The 21994-nt window shown below is 52.5% G+C and overlaps 1 protein-coding gene across 1 annotated transcript; it reads left to right on the top strand.

Annotated features, from left to right (window-relative positions):
* Nucleotides 1-3415: 3415 nt before the first annotated feature.
* castor2 (cytosolic arginine sensor for mTORC1 subunit 2) lies at nucleotides 3416-18143 on the top strand. The gene is made up of 9 exons (XM_042338639.1): nucleotides 3416-3619; nucleotides 13110-13180; nucleotides 14914-15107; nucleotides 15426-15558; nucleotides 15829-15952; nucleotides 16347-16457; nucleotides 16596-16678; nucleotides 16859-16953; nucleotides 17954-18143. The coding sequence occupies exons 1-9, from the start codon at nucleotides 3507-3509 to the stop codon at nucleotides 18017-18019; spliced, it is 990 nt and encodes a 329-aa protein (XP_042194573.1). The 5' UTR covers nucleotides 3416-3506; the 3' UTR covers nucleotides 18020-18143.
* The last annotated feature ends 3851 nt before the right edge of the window (nucleotides 18144-21994 follow it).

Below are 21994 nucleotides of genomic sequence, written 5' to 3'. Positions count from 1 at the left end.
AGGATGATGCTCCAGAGCAGTGGTGGGGGGGGGGGGGGACGGGACGGTGTGCAGGGGTGGATAGTGCTTCTCACTATATTTTATTCGAGGCTGGCTGGCCTCCTCCGGGGAATAAGATGTTAAACGGAGGGGGATTTCTGCCTGTTCGGTGCTGTGTGTGGGGGGGGGGAGCAAACACTAGCACAGGCATGAGGGATGTTGCAAATATCCTCTCTCTCTCTGAGCTGTAATTTGTATGATCCTGTGTTCCGTGCTCCAGAAGGAACCAAATAAATAAATGAATCGGAGCGGGAGGTAAAAAGAAAAGATTGGGAAAACGTTGCGGTTTAAACTGAGCCGGAATATTCAGTGATTGGAGCGGGACCCACAGCTGTAGGGTATTTTTTTTCCCCCCGGCCAACGAATCCTTTCTTGCGGCGAACTTAGATTGTAAGTTCAAAAGGGCAAATATAGAGAGTGTGGGGGTGGGGAAGAGGGGAAGTTAATCTAAAACTTCAGCTCAAGGTTGCTGTGCTATTGCTTCGTGACACATGTATGATTGCATCTATTATCACGTTTGCCTATCTGGCTCTCTCTTCACGTGTGAGCTGTTCGCCACACAGCAGTATCTCACAAGCGATCGACAAAGCAAAGGGTTGATTGTTGGGTCCTGCGTTGCTCGCTGGTTTGCTCACCTCCAAGACTCCGGGTCAATGGGTTCGAGCCCCTATGTTGGGGAATGTGAGCTCGCAGTGAGCACTGTGCCGGGGGGGAGTGATACCTGCTTCAGGTACCCCACACTTCCCATCCCACCACTGGTGGTCGGGCACTCAGCATCTCTGCCCTCACACTCTGAAACTATCCCGCGATCCCTCTGCCTCACCACCTCTCTTGCCTCCTTCATTTCCCGCCTTCGAGACCTTCCTCTTTGACCATGCCCTTGGCCACCCTCCCACCCCCACCACCCTGCCCTCCACCCCTCTGGACACCAACGCCCAGCTCGGATTCCAAACCCCTGGTTGTCCAGCACACTGGGACGTCTTTCCAAAATGAAGGGCGCGATACAAGTATAATTTGTTGCTGTTGTTGCATTGCCAGAGACGCCATCCTTCAGATGAGACTTTACTACCGAGATCCTGGCTTTTCAGGGCCCGAGTTTGATTCCTGTGCAGGGAAACCTTAGACAGGTTTCCTCACTCCACGCATCTCTGTTTACCCGGCAATGAGTAGGAACCTGGTTGTCAGTCGATCAGATGATCGCTTTCCGGGGGTTAATAATCCATCCCAAAAAATTACGTCACCGAATCCACGACTGTTTGTGGGACACTGCTGTACGCGATTGGCTGCTGCGTTTCACCCACAAAATGCGCAATCACTCACTCGGTATATGCTGTGAAGCCCTTTGAGACATCTCAATAACGTGATAAGGCGTTACATCAAATACAAGGATTATTATTATAACAATCATAATTCGAAACGGCGCTTTTGTGTTGGGAGGATGCCTCAAAGCGCTTCATGGGGTTAACTGTAAAGTGGAGTGACTGTGTAGATTTTTTTTTGTTGCAAGCAAATGCGACACACCGCCCTGTACGTGAAATCTGCCGGACGCACAATAAACCGTATGCTTTTGCAAATTGCGAGACTGGAAATGGGTTGACACTAGAGATAGATTCGTGTTAAATGCTGCAGATATGATGGAAAAGCACACGGACTGGCTTTCATTCCTCTCTCTCTCCCTCGCACACTCGCTTGCTCTGTGCTCGGATGCTAAGTGACCTCATACCGTGGGGGAGGGTTGTTGTTTTCGAGGCAGCTCAAGTGGTGACTGGTTTAAAGCAGAGACGTTTCACCAAAAAAACAGAGGACGGATTAGGGAGCCTGGTGATGCGGTCAAAGTGCCTCAGGAGAACACCGGCAGCGGCGATCGTTCCCAAACTTTATTTTATATATAATAATTAAATGGATGTTGCAATTCGCACATTCAGTCACCCTCCTACCCCTACCCTCCACCAACACCCCCACCCAACCCCCAACTCGGGTCCAAATCCCTGACTATCCAGCACCTTGTGAAAGGCTCTACACGAATGTAATCGGTTGTGGTTGTTGTTGTTGTTGTTGTTGTAATGACAGTTTTTCATTGCGGTCTGCTGTTTTATAATAATGCTCATCCTTGCATTTGATTACAGCCCCAGGTCGGGGGTCGGTGGGGGGGGGGGGTGGTCACGAACCACTTCGCAGGTGAAGTGTAGCAACCGTGAGTTTTGTGGGTGAAACGCGGCGACGGAGTGCGTAGCCTCCTGTGGTGATTCTTTCCCCCCTCTTCACGCCGCACTTCCCAATAAAATAAATGGGGTGGTGGGGGGGGGGGATCGACAAGTCTCAGAGCTCAGTGCTGGCTGTTGAAAGCCCCGAGTAACTGAGTGGCAACGTTGCAGTAATGAGTTGACCAGTCGCTGGGGGCAGGGAGTCACCCCACTCATCTCCTGTTAACCCTGCAAGCCAAAGCACTAATGGGTGGGGTGGTCCTAGCTGGACAAGCGGGGGGCGGTGGAAAGCGTACCCGGACAGCCTGGCGATACCAGGGGTCAGCTATGCGGTTTTAGCTGGTTATAGACTCCAGCAGTCACCCCAAAGTGCACACTCTGGGGTCGTGCCCACCCGCCCTCCCCCAAGCCTCGGCTCTTGCCAACCCCTGCGCGTAATACCTTGCGGAATCAGGTAAGCGGGATGCGTCCCTCCAGGGAGGGAGGGAGGGAGAGAGAGAGAGAGCGCGCGTGCGTGTGCGTGCGCGTGCGTGTGCGCGCATTCCACTCCGACAACCCACGGCTGGGATGTCCGCGGGAGGGCGGGGAATCCTCAGCTTGGTTTGGATGCTCTTGAGCAACCGTGATGGGTGGTCTGCTTGTGCCAGACAACAAGCTGGTCAAAAGGTGTGTGGGTGTGTGTGTGCGTGCATGTATGTATGTATGTATGTATGTATGTGTGTGTGTGTGTGGGGACTACAATTCCCAGGCTGCTAAGAGCACATGTGTTGGAGACCTGGGTAACTGAGTGGTAATGTTGGTTATACTGTGACTCGCTGTCTGGTTACAGCGACTTCTGCTGGTTTCAGCAGTGTGCAAACTGCCTTCTCTCTCTCTCTCTCTCTTATTTTTCTCTCTCTCTCATCTTTCTCCCTCCTCCTTCTCCTATTTCTCCTCCTCCCTTCTACCTCTCTCTCTCTCTCTGTCTCTCTCTCTCTCTCCCTCTTCCCCCTTTAAATGTTTTTTTCGCTGATCAAGTAGTGGGTAGTCAGGGCAAAGCCACAAAAAAGGTGTTTTTATCCTAAATTTGATATATATATAGATATTTATTATTTTCTCTTGCATTTTCTCTCTCTCTCTCTCTCCCTACCTCCCCCCTCTCTCTCTCTCTCTCTATATATATATATCTTGCTCTCTCTTCTCTCTCTCTCTCCCCTCTTGTTGCAAAAAAAAAACCCCATAATCTCTCCCAACTAGATGGTCCACAGATGAGGAGGAAAAAAAATGGAGCTGCATATTTTGGAACACAGGCTGAAAGTGGCGAGTATAGTGAAAGAAGGGATCCAACTCTTTACCCACGCATTAATAAAGCTCGCTTTCCTGCCTTCAAAGACGAGGTGAGTTGCACATATTTATTGCAAAGAGAGAGAGAGAGAAAGAGAGAGAGAAAGCAATTCAGAAATGCAAAAGGGGAGGAAAAAAAATCCCCCCCCCCACACACACACACACACACAAGGGAGAGGGGTTGGGGGGGGGGGTTGGTTGGGGGGTTTGGGGGGTGGTCAATAACTGTCTTTCCTTTGCATTTTTCTCTCTGCTTTTGTGTGGAATTTCTTGCATTTTTGTTTTTTTGCGCAAAATGTCATTGCATCGCAGGTAAAGAAAAGGGGGAGTTGAAAGCACAGATTAAGTGCACGAACCTTCCCCTCTTTTTTTTCTCTCTTCTCTGTCTCTCTCTCTCTCTCTCCCTCCAGTGAGACGTTCATTGTCAATTGCTTTGCTCTCTCTCTCTCTCTCTCTCTGTGTGTGTTGTGTGTAATATCTTTATTATTGATCTACAATATGAAAGATCTCTCCCCCCCAAAAAAAAGTTCTGTGTGTGTGTGTATTGTTCTTGTGGTGGGGGAGAGACACAGAGAGAGAGAGAGAGAGAGAGAAGTGGAAGATTAAAGTTGGAATTGTTTTTTTTAGGAGGTGGGGAAAAGGGGAAAAGGGGAGAGAAGGGAGCAATGAGGAATGGTTCCATAGATCGGCCTTTAATTTGGGGACCTCGATTGGAGCTGCTGTTAGAAACCGATTGGTGGACAGACAGAGAGAGAGTTGGGGGGGGGGTGAGAGGAGAGAGAGGAGGGGAAAGGGGGGGTAGAGAGAGGGGGGGGAGAGGGGGGGCCATGAGAAAGAGAGGGGCAGAGAGGGGGGAGGGCAGAGAGAAAGAGGGGGAGAGGGGGGTAAGAGAGAAAGAGAGGGGGGGCACAGAGAGAGGGAGAGGGGGTAAAGAGGGAGAGAGGGGTGGGGGGCAGAGAGGGGGAGAGGGGGCAGAGAGGGGGCAAAGAGGGGGAGAGGGGGGGCAGGGAGAGGGGGCAGGGAGAGGGGGGCAGGGAGAGGGGGGCAGGGAGAGGGGGGGCAGGAGAGGGGGCAGGGAGAGGGGCAGGGAGAGGGGGGGCAGAGAGGGGGAGAGGGGGCAGAGAGAGAGACTCAGAGAGAGAAATCTCTCAGTGTTACATTGTTTCTCTGTGTGTATCCCTTCAGCTGAGGTTTGGATCAGAAACCCGCACTGACTCTCATTACTCCCCTTTGCACTGAAACTGCTCCCCCCAACCCCCCCCCCCCGGCTCCCCCCCCCCCCCACAACCCCCCTCTGCCCCCCCCCCCCCACACACAAACCCCCCTCTGCCCCCCTCAGTGACAGTGACAGCGCGTCTGTGGCCAAAGCAACTTGTTTACTGACACCAACAAAGAAATAGTCATTAAAAAGGATACACACACACAGACCACATACACACACACAGACCACATACACACACACAGACCACATACACACACACAGACCACATATACACACACACAGACCACATACACACACACAGACCACATACACACACACAGACCACATACACACACACAGACCACATACACACACACAGACCACATACACACACACAGACCACATACACACACACAGACCACATACACACACACAGACCACATATACACACACACAGACCACATACACACACACAGACCACATATACACACACACAGACCACATATACACACACACAGACCACATGCACACACCAACCAATCACATACACACAACCATACAACACACCACAGACACCACACCCATACACACACAGAGAGACCACACACACAGACCACATACACACACACACACAGGCCACATACACACACACGCACACAGGCCACATACACACACACACAGGCCACATACACACACACACACACAGGCCACATACACACACACACAGGCCACATACACACACACACAGGCCACATACACCCATACACAGACCACACACACACACAGACCACATACACACAATAAACCCCCCACATAAACCACACACACAAAAACCACCCACACCCACAAACCACATTCTCGCACACAAACCACGTAAACACCCTCCCCCCACACCCCCCCCCACACACCACACCACCCACACCCACCCCCCCCCACCCACCCCCCCCCCCACACCCACCCCCCACACACACCCACCCCACCCCCCCACACCCACCACCCCCCCCCACACCCACCCCCCCCCACCACCACCACACCCCACACCACCCCCCCACACACCACCCCACACACACACACACCCCCACACACCACCCACACACACCACACACACACACCCCCACACCCCCCCCCCACACACACACACCCACCCCCCACACCCCCCCCCCCCACACACACACCAACACACACCCCACCCCCCCCCACACCACACACCCACACCCCCCCCCCACACACACCCCCACCCCACACACCCCCACACCCCCCCCCACACACCCACCCCCCCCCACACACACACCCCACCCCCCCCCCACACACACACACCCACACACACACACCCACACCCACACCCCCACACACACACACACACCCACCCCCCCCCCCCACCACACACACCAACCCCCACACCCACAGACAGACACACACTCACATTCTGATTTGAATGTATTTGTTTTGCTTCGATGTATATTTATATCTGATATAATGGGAGAGAAGGAGAAGCCACGATCTTCTGCAATTGTTATGCAGTATAAGGTTTTCTTCTCGTTCATCTATACTTTTACTGTCTTTGTTTGAATCCAATGTCAGACACAGAATATTTTGCTGACAGAGAAGGGGAGGGGGTGGGTGGTGGGTGGGGGGGGGGGGGGGAGGAGAGAGAGAAAATGCACATATTGTGTTTTTTTTAATAAAAAAGGGAACTTTCAGATGTTTTTGTGTTAAAAAATAATATCTATAAACCCTACGTATATATATAATTCAAATTTTAAATCATAATTCATCCAAATCAGATGATTTAAAAAAAATCCCTCCAAATACATCCTCCTCCAACGACCACCCCCCACCCCCACACCCCCAGGAAGGGTGAGATTTATTTTATTGATCGATCAACACTTATTTTTATATAAAGAAATATATACAGTGTATGTCCATCTATCTATTTATCTATTAATGTTCTTTGTTTGTATCAGTCTGACCTCTGCTGTATTTGGAGGAGAGAATGAGAGAGTGTGTGTGGGGAGTGGAGAGACACCTTATTCTTTTTGTATTGTCTGTTTTCTGGGGTTATATCTGATTTTTTTCTGCACAAACCTTGATCTCTGTGCCCCTCCTCTCGTTCTCTGTCTCTCGATCTATATATTGCTCTCTACTGTGTATCTCTCGGTCTCTTTCTCTCTCTGTCTCTGTCTCTCTCTCTCTTTCTCTCCCACCTCCCCTCTCCCTCTCTCTATTACCTCTCTCAATATCTCTCTCCCTCCCCCTCTGTATTTTTTCCCCCTCTCTCTCTGTATCTCTCCCCCTCTCTCTGTATCTTCTCCCCCCCCCCCCCCCCCCTCTCTCTCTGTATCTCTCCTCATCTCTCCTTCTTTGTATCTCTCTCCCCTCTGTATCTGCCCCACTCCTGTATCTCTCCCTCTCCTTGACTCTCTGTCTCTCTCTGTATCTCTCCCTCCCTCTCTCTGGATCTCTCTCTCTCTGGATCTCTCTCTCTCTCTCTGGATCTCTATCTCTCTCTCTGGATCTCTATCTCTCTCTCTCTCTCTCTCTGTCTCTCTCTCTGTCTCTTACCTGCCAAAGCAGAAATGCAACTCATCCTCAGTGCACACTGACCCCCCCCACTCCCCCCACACACACACTCCCACCTCCTGCTGATTGCAAACAGAGGAGAATCGCTTCTCTGATACAAAACCCATTTGACAATGTGTTAGTTTGTTTATGTAAAGCAGCTGCAAGTTTTTTTTTCTTGGGTTTTAAGAAAGAGAAATGGAGCCAGCTTTGTTTAGTTTATCACAAGCCCAGCCTGGCGCAGCGCACGGATACATTACCCAAACCCTGCTCCATCGGGAATAACGTTAACTTCTTCAGTTTTACATTAAACCGACAACTCGCCCCTGTCTTAACTTGTCACTAACCCACTTAATCGTCTTGCCGTCAATACCTCCACTGCAATTATTTACGTGTAATAATAATAATAATAATCCTTGCATTTGATATGCACTGCAAAATTACATTTGCACAGCGCCTTTCTTGTCGGGAGGACGTCCCAAGGCCCCGGGCAGACCCGGGAGGTGGACCCGAGCTGCGGGGGGGGGGGGCGGGGGGGGTGACCGAAGGCTCGGTCGAAGAGGCGGGTTTTGAGACGCGACTTGAAGGAGGCGAGGGAGGGAGCGAGGCAACGGGAAGATGGGATGGACTTCCATGGGGTGGGGACAGAAAGGCTGAAGGCCTGGGCACCGATGGTGAGGTGGGCGGGATATAGTGCCTTATCACGTCATTGAGACGTCTCAAAGCGCTTTACAGATTGCATTGTAGAATGGATTGACTGTGCATTTTGTGGGCGAAACGTATTTATACAAATGCCTAACTCGCTGCTCCTGATAACTGGTCACTGAGCCCTTTTCCCCCTGGAACGATGAGTTATCAGGAGTTTTGCTGTGTATGTGTGTGCGTGTGTATGTGTGTGTGTGTGTGCACAATTATGCTGAGCTGTTATTGTATTGAAAGTGGCCAAAGGGCAGGCTTGTGGTAAACGTGATAGAAAGTGAGACGGATGACTTGTCAGTTCGCAAACAATAGAAAGGAGACAGATTCCTACAGGGCTACGATAATCATCCCGTTGCCATTCTCGGCCTCTTCCTCTGACGCTGGCGTTTTTACTGTCCTCACTCTTACTCGCACGAGACGTTAAACCGAGCTGCCGCGTCCGCCTGTTCAGGTGGACGTTAAATATTCCGCGGCGCTGTTCGGAAAGAGAATGGAGTTTCTCTCTCCTGTTGTCATGACCGACAATCTCTCTCCCCCCCACTCCCCCCCACCCACCCCACCAAATAAAGTCGGTTTCTCGCTCCACGGTTGTTTGTGGGACACTGCTGCGCGTAAACTGGCTGCCATGTTCGCCCACAAAATAATCCAGTCACTACACTTTACAACGTAGCCTGTGAAGCGCTTTCAGACGTCCTCCCAACATGAAAGGCGTTACACCAAATGCAAGGATTATTATTGTTAGAATTTACAACACTTTGCATGCACAGGATAATTTACAGCACAGAGAAGGCCATGTTGGCCGGTCTGGGACAAGCCCCGATAGAGTTCCAAAACCCAATTGGGGAAATGCCCCCCCTACCCCCCCCCCACCACCCACCACCACCACCCCATCTCTGCATGAGTGGAGCAGAATAGAGAGAGAGTGGTGTGGTCAGCAACTCCGGGGGAGGTATTTATATCGAATGCTCTCCTTTTACCACCCAAAGGAATGTTCCCTTTTAAGACGGATCATCTCCACACAGCCACCGGGGTGGTTGGGTGGGGGGCGCGGGGGGGAGAGTAGTGGTGGGTTTGATGGGGGGGGGGGGCTACAGATCCTGTAGCCAACGTGGAATCTGCGATGAAAGTCATTGTGCGCAATTGGCTGCCGCGTTTCGCCCACGAAATACACAGTCAACCCACTTTACAGTATATTCTGTGAAGCGCAGTGAGACATCTCCCATCAAATGCAAGGATTATTATCTCAACACACAAAGGTCCCTGGCTCCAACCTCCCATTGGGAGATCATCTCAGGTGGGACCGTAATTGGTCTCTGTCTCTCCCCGGGGGGGGGGATTGGGAGAGGCAGAGGGAGAGGAGATAGAGAGAAGGAGACAGAGAGCCGAGCAGTGGAGAGAGATTGAAGAAGAGGAGAAAGAGAGAGCAAGGAGCGGGGAGAGACAGAGGAGAGAAAGAGCGAAGGAGTGAGCGAGTGAAGGAGAGAGGGAGGAGAAGAGCAAAGGAGAGAGAGAGAGCGAGAGAGAGGTGAAGGGGAGAGAGAGAGGAAAGAGAGACAGTCAAACTCACCGCCCCCCACCACCACACACACACACATTCTCACTGGAATGAATTTTCAGGAGTATTACCCATTAATTGTGATTTGCGTCTTTTTTTAATATATTCCTACAATAACTTGTGTAATATGCAGTGAAACCGTTTTACTGTAAAAATAACTGGAGCTATTTGCAGATGATTCATCTGTGGCCGCAATATTTTTAGACGTGAGAAAAGGCTGTTGATGCCAAAGTGTGAGAGATTCGGTCCGAGAGCACAGACACCAAACTACACAGACGGCTCTCATCGTTCAGCATTCAGTCGCTCTCGCTCTCTCTTGCCTTTGGGGTCAGAAGAGATGAATAACAATAATAATAATAATAAATAATACTAATAATCCTTGCATCTAATATAGCCCTTTATCACGTCGTTGAGACATCTCAAAGCGCTTCACAGGATATACTGTAAAGTGTAGTGACTTGTGTATTCCCCCCCCCGCCTCCCGCCCCCCACCCAACCCCAAAAAATGCGGTCACTCAATCCACGACTGTTTCTGAGACGCTGCTTTCCGCAATTGGCTGCCGCGTTTCGCCCACATAATACTGTATATCCTGCAAAGTGCTTTCGCTTGGAGCCAGGCCGGTGATGTAAAACTTTGCGGAGAGTTTGGGAATAGAAAGGAACAAGTTCTGGAAGTGCAAACAGTAACAATAATCTCTTTGCCTTCACAGCTCCGGCTTTGTCAGCGTAGCTTTTGTTAGATAAACCGTTCGGTGCCACAGCTGAACAGGCTGCCCATCAGTCTCCGCCCAGACACATGGCTGCCTGGCTCTGTCCTCGCCCAGTGCCCCTGTGCCCCTCAGCTCTCTGCTCCACCCCCCCACCCGACCCACCCACCGACGCCCATCCCACCCCCGCTCCTTCCAAACCCAGGGTCAACGGTAATCCCCAAGTGGGAACCACAAAACTTGTCTCACTCGGCTCCCGTTAACCCTGCAAAAGGGGGGCTGAGCGCTGAGATCAACTTTTTATTTTATTTTATTTGGGGGGGATTTTATTGGTGGGGGGGGGGGGAATATTGGCCAGGACACCAGGAGAGAGGAATTCCCTTCTCTTTCCGAACAGCTCCATGGAATCTTTTAACGTCCACCCGAACAGGCAGACGAGGAGCGCGGTGTTACGTCTCACCCGAAGGATGACACCTCCGACAAAGCAACACGCCCCCCAGCACTGCAATGGAGCATCAGATTAGACTGTGTGATTCTAAGTCTCGAGGGTGGGGCTTGAACCCACAAGCTTCTGACTTAGAGGCGAGAGAGAGCTACCATTGAGCCAGGCTGACCCACAACTCGGAGCAACAGACCAGATGGATTAAAATCTGTGGCTCTTCTGCCCCTGACCACCACCCCCACTCCCCCCCTCCACTCCTCCCCCACCACCCCGTTGCATTGGGTGTTGTGCTCATTTACGTTGGGTGTTGTCTTTGCCCTCTCGGCTATTGGAGGAAACGTGGAGCCTGAGAGAGTAAACAGCCGGAGCCAGTGCCAGAGGCCCTATATTTAGTCGGTTTGGCTGGTGCCAGCCTGGGCTAGACCCTCGAGGGCTGCACGTGAACCTAACTCGTTCTACGAAATTAATTCCAAGCGGAGTTGGCGTGGGTGAGTGCGTGTGTGTGTCTGGCGTGTGACGCACTCAGGCGATGCTGCGGCCTCACCCTCTCCCCTCCTCCTCCTCCCCTGGCCCCCCAGCACTGCACCGGAGCATCAGCCTGGACTTGAACATGGGGTTGTGGTGGGGGGGGTGGTGGGGGTGTGGGATTCAGACCCAGAGAGAGAGAGAGAGTGAGAGAGAGCGCAGCTGAGCCAGGCTGACACTCCGCATCTGAAGTTTCCCAACACGACACTTCACCACCTTTGTCCACTCCAAACAACTCGGGTGTCGTTTTGTCCACGAGGCTGTTTTTCTCTCTCTGGTTCCTGGGAAATTGCCGCAGGGAATGTGTGGGCGGGAGGGAGGGAAGTGGATATTTACCGGAAAAGAAAAAAAAAATTGCAAGGCTGTGGGGGAGTGGGACATCATCATCAACAACAACAACGTGGGCAGAGTCTTGGAGCGCTTAACAGTGGCAGAGCCTGGCACCCAGCCGACGAGTTGGTCGCTCTTTCAAAGAGCCGGCACAGGCATGGTGGGCCGAATGGCCTCCTTCTGTGCTGTAAGGTTCTAGGAAGGGGTCCTGAGCTGATTAAGAGATGCTAAAGCAACTGAGGTGTACACAGTGTCCAGTCACGTCAGCAGGGGCTTGGGGGGGAGGGAGGAGGGGTGGGCTTCATATAAATTCCCCCAAAAATGTTAATCCAATTGCGTGGAAATTCCACAGTGGGATTAGAACGGCCTCGCAGCTCGCGGAAAACTCTGGGAATTAAGAGGATTGCCCTGACTTTTGTTATTCCCAATTAATGAGTGTTCGGAACAAGGAACCCAGTGTTGCGTTGGCGCAAGGACAGAGTTCAAGGCTCAGCCCTCGTCAGTGTAGTGCGTGGCCCCCGCTCGCTCGCTAACTGGGTCGCTCGCTCACCCGTTCACGGTAATAACGCATTGGCTGGACAGGAAGTCTACGGACCTGGGTCACGTAAATAATGGATTGAAATGTGAGACCGGCTCCTTTCACAAGGAAACTCAGCAAACTTTTCAGGAGTCTCTCTCTCTCTCTCTCTCTACCAGACATTCCCACTCATCAACCGCGTCGGGAGGGCGCTGTGTATAAATGCAAGTTGTCATTGCTGTCACTGATTGAGGGGTCCGTTTTATTCACGGTCCACTCAGCTTTCACAAGCTCCTCTGACTTGCCCCCTCTCCTCCGTTCCCACTTTCATAGCCGCCTTTGATCTCCCAACGCCACCCCCCCCCCCCCACCCCATCTCTCTGTCTCCCCTCCATGTCTCCATAACAGCACTCACTTCGACCCCAATCGTCCCCCCAATCAATCTCATCAATCCGACTCTTCGACGAGTTTATTTTAGAGGAAAGACGGCAAGTACAAACAGCAAGGTGTCAGTGTTAAAGTCTTTATCTTGTGGTTAGACGTTGTACAGTGTTTGTAATCCCTCGTTAATATTAAAACGCTTTAAATTAAGTGATGGGCATTGGACGAGAGCTAACTTTCTCCAGTTGAATGTCAACGAGACCCTCCTAATTGGCTCCCGTCAGCGCCTCCGCACCTCAGGCACTGACAGCATCACCATCCATGGATGCTCACTCCACCTTACAGGGTCAGTCAGGAACCTAGGTGTCTTGTTTGACCCTCAACTGTCCTTTCTACCCCACATCCTCTCGTTTCTCTCTCTCTCTCTCTCTCTCTCTCTCTCTCTCTTTCTCCCGCTTTCTGTCTCACTCTCACACGCTCTCTTTCTCTCTCTCTTTCTCTCTCTCGTGCCGCTATCTCTCTATTAAGTGTCACACACTGTCTCACTCTCACTCTCTTTCGCTTGCTCTCTCTCTTTCTCTCACTCTCACACTCTTAACTCTCTCTCTCTCTCTCTCGTTCCTCCAGATGCAAGTTCTTCAGCCTGATGGAGACGCCCGAAGACTACACTATAATCGTGGACGAGGAGGGCTTCAAGGGTGAGAACATAATTATAATAAGCGTCACACACTCTCTGTCTCTCAGGGGTAAGAATCTCCCTGTAAAAGTCACCCGCCTGCAAAACGCACCATCACTGCACTTCACAGCAAAAGTCCAGGGTAGTGCTTTGAGATGTCTCGACACTGAAATGGGGTGGGTGGGGGTGAGTGGGGGGGGAGCGTTTCCCTGACCTGTGGGGGGGCGGCGAGGGGATGCTTTTGCTCCCAAGAGCTGCCAAACTAACAATTGGCAACTTGTTTGATTCTAAATCTATAATTACAGAACAGAGGAGGGTCTGTTTTTGGGAGGGTGTGTGTGTGTGTCTGTGTGTGAGGTGGGGGGTGGGAGTGAGTGAGGGGGAGGGGGTGCTGAGACTTGGAATGGAAAAGGATTTAATTGTTTACTAGTGTTGGATTAACCAGGAGCTTTTAAGAGAGGCCGTTAGCTGATCGCTCCAAAAACAATCTCTCGCTTTATTTCTGTATGAGTTGCTTGGTGTGGAGTGTGCGGGGAGCCACATACAGCCCCCCCTCCCCCATCCCCGGCAGATTAAGAGGTGGGCGTGCGGAGAAATCAGATGGCGGGGAGGGAGGGAGGGGTTGAGACCGAGAGACGCAGAGAGACTATGTGGAAGTATGACAGGGATGTAGCTGGGGTCAAGGGGTTTGAGGTGAGGTGCAATTAAAAATAATAATAATTTGGTCACTCAATCCACGACTGTTTGTGGGAACGCTGCTGTGCGCAATTGGCTGCCGCGTTTCGCCCGCAAACTATGCAGTCACTTCACTTTACACTATAACTTGTGAAGCGCTTTGAGACGTCGCTAAGACGTGATATGGTGCTAGTGTCAAATGCAAGAATTATTATTATTATTATTATTATTACCAACCGGGCACAGACCTGACACCCCGTTTCCTGGCGTCTCAGACTCAGGAAGACGTCTCCCACACAGGGTTCACTTCAGTGTAGTGACTGCTTTTGTAGGCGAACGTCTCATTCGTAAACAGTGACGGGACGGCCGGACGGACTGTGAGGCTGGGGAGTCACATGTCGTCCGGTTAATAATTGCTGAACTAATTTTGCCATTTTTAATCCAATTTTATCAATTGAATTAACTAGCTTCTTGCCTCATTTAATTTTTGGTCAGATTTGTTCTCAAAGGTCAACTAATCCCGAGCTGCTGACTGTTTGTCCCCAACAGCCATGTTCAAAGCTGGTCAAGGTCACTTGTGTGTGTGTGTGTGTGTGTATGTGTGTGTGTGTGTGTGCACGCATGTGTGTTTGTGAGCACACTCTAGGCTCAAACCAAGAGTGTCTTGGTGCCTGTGTGTGCGTGTGTGTGTCTGTCTGTCTCTCTCCCTCTTTCAGTAATCTCAAAGACAAGCTCTCTGTATTGGTGTCATGCTGACACGTGTAGTGACTGTGTGTTTGTAGGCAAACGCCGAAGGCTGCGCAGGGAGGGTGGGGTGGTTGGGGGGGGGGGGGGGGAGGGAAGAGAAGGGGGTCATTTTACAGTAAACGGTCAAATGAAATTATTATCATTATTATACTCTGCGAATCTCTTCGAGACGGTGGGGTGGGCAGGGCGGGGGACATGGAGTTAGAGTTAGACGGAGCCCGCTGAGTGGAGAGGTCGGACAAGTCGGTACGGTCTTGCAAGGAAATCCGGTCACTAACACAGCTGCTGGCTTCTCTCCCCCTCCCCCTCGCCCCCTCCCCCTCCCCCCTGCAGAGTTGCCGGTCACCGATCTCCTGAGCGTGGCGGGGGAGACCTGGCTGGCGCTGAACGTGGTGTCGGGGGGTGGCAGCTTCTCCAGCTCACAGCCCATCGGGGTCACCAAGATCGCCAAATCCGTCATCGCTCCCCTCGCCGACCACAACATCTCTGTCTTCATGCTCTCCACCTATCAGACCGACTTCATCCTGGTAAGGCTCAGCTCGCCCCCCCCCCCAATGCCCGACCCCCACCCCCCCCACCCCAACCTCTCGCTGCTGCGCGCAACTGGCTGCCGCGTCTCGCCCACAAATCGCACACAGTCACTTCACTTTACAGTATGTTCTGTGAAGCTCTGTGTGACGTCTCTCGCTGAGCTGAGCAGTAGAATGGGGTTGGGGGGGTTGGGGGGGCGCTGGGAGGAGGTAAGCCCAGACGAAGAGGAAGGGCCTCAGGCGCGATGTGAAGACTGAGATGGTCCGAGAGGTTTTTTATGCTGCGTTTTCAACCCCCCCGCCCCCCTCCCCCAGGTGCGGGAACGAGACCTGCCGCTGGTGATCCACACGCTGTCGGCAGAGTTCACCATCCTCAGGGTCATCAACGGTGAGACCGTCGCTGCCGACCACTTAGGGATCACCAACGGGTTCGTCAAACCCAAGCTAGGTGAGTGAGAGCCATACAGAGAGGCTCACTCACTCACTCACGCACGCACGCACTCACTCACTCACTCACTCACTCACTCACTCACTCACTCACTCACTCACTCACTCACTCACTCACACGGACGCACATGCACACACAGAGGCACACGTATACATATGGAATGAAACGCAAGGTGTGTCGTACGTGGAGGCTACAGCGCCCAAGACTGGGTGTCGGTGTCTGCGCTGAAAGGCCTTATGAGCGACTGCTGTTCTCTTGTCTGTCACACAGTTCAGAGGCCGGTCATTCACCCCCTCTCCAGCCCCAGTAACAAGTTCTGCGTGACCAGCCTGGACCCGGACACACTGCCCAGCGTAGCCACCCTCCTCATGGACGTCATGTTTTATTCCAACGGGTAAGTTCCCGAGGGTCACCGTAAGGGGAGAGACTGAAGCAACAGGATAGGAATCAAGCCGCACACGCTGTCTGTTCAATCCCTTGGTGACTCTCTCTGAGATGTCCTCCCGCTGTATATATCGAATGCGAATTAAAATTATTATTTGTGTTTCGCCCATGAAGTACGCAGTCAATCCAGTTTACGCTGTATCCTGGGTAGCGCTTTGAGACGACGTGATACGGCGCTGTATCAAACGCGAGGATTATTATTGTTATACGTTGGATCTGGAAGTCGAACATTTTTCTAGCGCGGGGAGTGTGAGGTGCGGAGTGTTGGCACCTGGTTTGGTTTCTCGGGGGTTGGGGGGGGGGGAGCGGAAGCGGTGATAACCCAAGTGCCGTTGCGTCTCCAGGATGAAGGACTCGGCCACGAGCTGCGACGACAATGGACATATTCGCTTCTTCTCGTTCTCCCTTATTGAGGGCTATATCTCCCTGGTGATGGACGTGCAGACACAGCAGAGGTAACGATGGGGCTTTGGCGATTGGTCGCCGTGATAAGGCGCTATATCAAATGCAAGGATTATTATTAGTAGTAGTAGTAGTAGTAGTATTATTGCTCTGTTGCTCTTATCTCTCTGCCGTTGTCTCACTTCCCCCAGGTTCCCCAACAATCTCCTGTTCACCAGCGCGTCCGGTGAGCTCTGGAAGATGGTTCGTATCGGTGGCCAACCGCTCGGCTTCGGTAAGTGACCCACGCTCGCACCGAGCCCTGAGTTGTGGGGGGAGTGGGTGGGTGGGGCGGGGCGGGGTGGGGGGGGGGGTTACGTGTTGTTACGACTCGGGACGTAACGGGGAGGGGCGGCGGGGGGAGAGAGGGCGGGGGAGTGTGCAGACGGTAACAGCGCGACTCTCTCCCCGGCAGATGAGTGCGGGATCGTGGCTCAGATCGCTGAGCCCTTGGCCGCGGCCGACATTCCCGCCTACTACATCAGCACCTTCATCTTCGACCACGCCCTGGTAAGCTCCACCGCCCGCCCGCCCGCCTGCTCGTGCGGCCGCGCTTGAGGGTGGGTTGTGTGGGGGTAGGGGCGGTGGGGGGTGGGCTGATCCTCGCATGTCCATGTTGGCCACTTCTGTTACAGTTATAAGACGTGGATGTGTTGTGTGTGTTGCGTGTACGGCTTTACTCCCCGCTCCCCGCTCGCTCGCTTCAGTGACTGTCAGCACATTGCTCATTGTGTGTGTGAGCCGGGAATGTCAGCACGGCACTGGGTGCTGCGCTTGCTGTGGTTTTACTCTCTCTCCCTCCCTCCCTCCCTCCCTCTGTGTGCGCATGTTTCTGTCTCTCACGGTCTCACGCTGTGAGGGTGTGTACACGTCTTTCTCTCACTCTGTGTGTGTGTGTGTGTGAGACACTGTGTATGTGTGTGGGTCTCCCTCTCACACTATGTGTGCGTCTTAGTCTGTTTCACTCTCTCTGACACTGTGTGTGTTTTTTCTCTCTCTCTCTCTCTCTGTGTCGGTCGGTCTGTCTGTCTGTCTCTGTCTGTCTGTCTCTCTTGCCAATGTGAGTTTACACCGCCCGCTTGTTATTCACTCTCAGTGGGGCTGGGCTCGTGTGCAAAACAAAAATTCCCTGACTCATCGCTTTTTGCAGCCAGCGTTCCTAGACCTTTCCTGCTCAATGAGCTGCTGTTGTGTGTGGTCTGTTGTTTGTCCAGCAATGTCTCCTCTTGTTAGTTTGTCATCAGCCCCGAGTCACTGATGTGATCGCAGAGACAGTATTACCCCTACGCGCTGTACTGTACAAATGCAAGTTGTTGTTGCATTTACCCGAGGATTGTAATCGTAATATTGGAATTATCATTATTATTGTAAATTGATTCCTTTTGTGTGTGCGTGTGTGTTGGGGTGGTGGCGGTGGGGGTGGGGGGTGGGCAATGCTTTGGTGTGTGTGTACGCGTGAGTGTGTTTTTTTTCCTGTGCCGAAGGTTTTGAAAGTGTGATTGATTTCCAGGTACCCGAAGAAAATATCAACAGCGTAATCAACGCTCTCCAAGTCAGTCAGAACAAGAAGCAGTAAAGTGGTCGGTAGATGCTGCGCGGAGTGGGAATGGTGAATTTCAGGGGAGAATCCTCTCGGGAGGACGGTGACGGGAGCAGGCGGCTAGTTTTGTGAGGGCGGGGGTGCAAGGGTGGGGGGTGGGGGAGAGAGAGACACAGGGAAGGGGGAGAGGAGAGGGTGGGGGGGTGGGGGGTGGAATAACCCGCCCCACTGCTCGAAACCCTAACCCAAAACGTGAATGTTAACCACTGTGGTCTTTGTGTGAATCCGTGTTACATTTGTATTGTTTTTTAACACCTTGATGTAGCCCCTTCCCATTCCCCACCAAACCCCCCACCCCCCGCGCTCCACCGCCGATGCCTCGCACCCACCCCCACTTCCCCATCCCCTCAGCCCAACGCCCCCCCACCCCCGTCTCTTCCCAGGGGGGGAGGGGGTCAAGAGCTTTTGTGATGTGAGCTCTGGGCTGTGTGTTTCCGAGCACAGACAGTGATGGGGAGGGGTGAGGGGGGGGAACTTTACTCTGCACCGTGTGTTAACCACGTGCAAACACGGCCCCGTCCATTATGCACCACGTGTTAACCGTGTGCTAACGCAGCTGCATTATGTGCTGTGAGGCGCTTTGAGACGTCTCGGAGACGTGATAACGACGCTCTGTCAAATGGGAGGATTATCGTCGCGTGCACCCGTGTAAAAGAGAGTGAATCGCAGTTGCGCAGAGTTAATAACCAGACAACAACCGTTCTCTGGGTAATTACATCAGAGTTCCCTCATTGCACGTTTACCCATGACGTACGCACGGTTTGGACACGGCTTACACGCGGCGCATAACCTGTTGTGATGACCCAGTTGGCTTTCACCACAAAGGGGCCTGAGGTTATAATGAACCGGGCCGGGGGGCGGGGGGGTGGGTGGGGGGGAGCGGGGGGGAGTGGGGTGGAGGGTGGGGGGAAGGGGGCCGACGAGGGATTTATATCAAATTATAATTTTATAAATCATAATTTAGAATTGTTGTCAAGTAAAAATCCAGCTGATGAAACCGTGTCGCTGTGGGCAGTCGGGGTTGTGCCTACGTTGAGCCGACGAGACCCCCAGTCGCCACACTTTACACGAAAGCCCTGGGGATAGCGCTTTGAGGCTCGTCATCCTCCCAATGCGAACGGCGCCGGGGCTGTGTCAAGTGCGAGGATTATTCTTCTCATAATTACTATTCGCGCGGCGAGATCTCCAAACCACCCAAACCACTCGTTCGTTCGCGGGGAGGTGAGAAGTGGTCCTTCTGTTTTATTGGTTGCGTTGAGCAATTGGCACCCGACTGTTAATTGGTTTACGAAGGCAGTGCTGTGGGAGCCTCTCTCTCTCTCTCTCTCTCTCTCTCTCTCCCCGCAGGGAGACACTGTTAACCCCAGGCCCTCGTGTCTGCATTAACCGGCCGTTATCTGCGGTCCTGAAGTGACCGAGTGCTAATTGAGCCCCAGAGGGGGTGGGGTGGGGGAGAGCGCCGTGTTCTTTATCAGGCTCCGCTGACCCCCGTAGTCTGAACGCCAAGGGCTTGATTGCCTTTGATCGCATCTTAGCCGATGGAGGGGACTCTCTCGTACATCTCTCCAACCACTCTCTCGCTCGCTCGCTCGCTGTCTGTCTGTCTGCCTCTCTGTGTGCGTCTGTCTGTGTGTCTGTCTGTCTATCTCACAGTCTCTCTCTGTCACTCTCTCTCTCAATGTGGGGGGGGTTGGGGGGGAGTTGGTTCTGTTCCCCGTTGCCCCCACAGAGCTGACCCGCCCGCCTGACCACGTTGCGACTGCTTCGTTAGGTCGCGTAGGGCCAGTCACCCCGTCGCTGCTTCCGTCACGTCCTGTGCGCCGGGCACGCGTTGGCGTACCTCCCTGTTCACCGGCGCGCCGTACACGACATCAGCGGCGATCCGACCAGTCAGAAGGCGGCCGCGTACATATTTTTTTTTAAGCGGTTCGCGTTACGACGCGGGGGCTCGCGTTAATGGAGTCAAACCACCCCGGCGCAGAGTCGCGCTGTGTTAACAGAGCCCAATAGATAAATCAGCCGAGCTTTTAAGGATTTGAGTTGAAGAAATACCCTGAAGCCTCACGAACGGGAGCAAAGTTTACGTGGGGTGGTGGGGTGGGGGAGGGAGGGAAGGAGGAGGGTGGGGTTGGGGGGGGGGGGGTGGGGGGAGGGCAGAGAGAAACAACCTCTTTCCCTCTGTTTGCGAGCGCTCTGTAAAACGAACACGAGCAAAAAGCTCGCGTCTAATTTTTTTTGTGGCTTAAGCGAGGAAGCGCGTGATGTGAAGCGTTTTAAGCGGAATGTAAATAGACGGCAGATGGTGCCGGGGATGTTGTTGGAACAGAGTGATTTTTGTTTCTTTTGGGTTTGGTCACTCAGCCGGGTGTGTCTTGACGCAGGCAGACGGGCACCCACCGCCGCGGTCAGCCGGGTGTCTCGACGCCCTTGGAAGCCGTTCTCCCGGCGAGGTTAAGGCGAGAACTGTAAGGGCAAGTCACTTCAGTCGTGCTCGCTCCACACTTCTCACCTAATCCCAGAGAGGTCCGTGTGCACAGGTTGAAAAGAACTAAGTGTTGGGGCTTCTCGCTCCCTCCCATCCCTCCCCTCACCATTTCCCCCCTCCTCGCTCCCTCCCTTCCCTCCCCTCACCCTGACCATTTCCCCCCTGCTCGGGTCATGACCCAACTGTGCAGCCCCTTGGGACGTCCTCCTGACGTGAAAGGCGCTTTATAAATGGAATCTTGTTGTTGTTGTTGTTGTTGTTGGGGCTGGGGGTTGGAGGGCAGTTCGGTGGGTCAGGGGGATTGGGGGGCGGACGGACGGACAGGTCGGGGGGGTTAACTGCTAGTGTTTAACCAGTTATAACCAGGCTGTTTGTTTAATATTCCTCTCTTAAATCCCCCCGCTTCCCTCCCCCCACACAAACCAACTCCGGGGCAATAAGCACTGAGGTGTCCGGGAGTAAAATGGTACCGGCTGTGCGCGTTTGTGTGTGTGTGTGTGTGTGTGTTTTTTTTAAAAAAAAGGTATTTTAATATAAACCGAGACCTGTTTACCGGGGCGATCAGAGTCTTTTCTCACACTTTTAATCCTGTTTTAGAGAAATAATGACTACGAAACTCACAATCCCAATTTTTTTTGCAGTAAGTAAAAAAAAAACCTTGCGAACTGCCCAGCTCAGTTGAAGCGCAGTTCAGCTGCTTTGACCGACCAGAAGCTTCTAAGCGCCAAAAACTTAGCGCTTTGAGATTGACAATGCGTGCACTTCTTTGCAGTTACTTTGCAGTTACGAGCTTACCTGCAGCAGCAATATGTATAGGTTTTGAAAAAGCGGTTTCCTTGGGAATAGAGGTTGTTTTTTTAAAAAAAAATGATGTGGGGGTGTGGGGAGGGTAGGGGCGGGCGGGGGGGGGGGGGGGGGGTGGGGGGGGTGTCGGGGAGAAGAAGTAAAAATGGATGATTGTTTTGAATGTCTTGACAGTAAAATGCTTTTTATCTTACTGTGGTGCTGTAAAGTGAAGGGTGGTGAATGCACCCACTCAGTATTCAAAGGTATTTTCACTAAGAGATGCCTGTGTATATGTGTGTTTATAGAAATTGCTGTGTGTGCGTGTGTGTGTGTGTGTGTAGGGGGGGAGGGATGGGGTGGGTGGGGTAATAGATATTTGCACAATATCGCACAAATAGTGACTGCTTTTGATTTGATTTGCAGAAGGATCTTTTTTGGGTGGGTGGGTGGGTGAGCGGGTGTGGAGAGGGGGAACGAAGAGGAAACGTGACGATATGAATATCACACTCGTTGTTGCAACATAAAGTGTGTCTTCCCGGTCACTGTCCTGGCTGCCAATCCCTACTTTCTCTCCCCCCCCCCCCCCTCACCCCCACTCCCAGATATTTTGGTAATTTGACTGTATTTCGCTTCACGACTGTTTAAAGGGACTTTTGATTTGCTGAAATCGGCTGCTGCGT

The sequence above is a fragment of the Callorhinchus milii genome, unplaced genomic scaffold (genome assembly GCF_018977255.1).
Source record: "Callorhinchus milii isolate IMCB2004 unplaced genomic scaffold, IMCB_Cmil_1.0 Scaffold10, whole genome shotgun sequence".
In the NCBI taxonomy this organism is placed as follows: Eukaryota; Metazoa; Chordata; class Chondrichthyes; order Chimaeriformes; family Callorhinchidae; genus Callorhinchus; species Callorhinchus milii.
Note: the sequence above shows the minus strand (reverse complement) of the source record. Positions and strands in the feature narration are given on the sequence as shown.

What these genes read in the sequence shown, in the direction of transcription:
- castor2 (XM_042338639.1), top strand. Translation starts at nt 3,507, where the DNA reads ATGGAGCTGCATATTTTGGAACACAGGCTGAAAGTGGCGAGTATAGTG. An exon ending in GTTCGTCAAACCCAAGCTAG is followed by an intron (nt 15,559 to 15,828) that starts GTGAGTGAGAGC and finishes TCTGTCACACAG; the next exon opens with TTCAGAGGCCGGTCATTCAC. An exon ending in GTCATGTTTTATTCCAACGG is followed by an intron (nt 15,953 to 16,346) that starts GTAAGTTCCCGA and finishes TTGCGTCTCCAG; the next exon opens with GATGAAGGACTCGGCCACGA.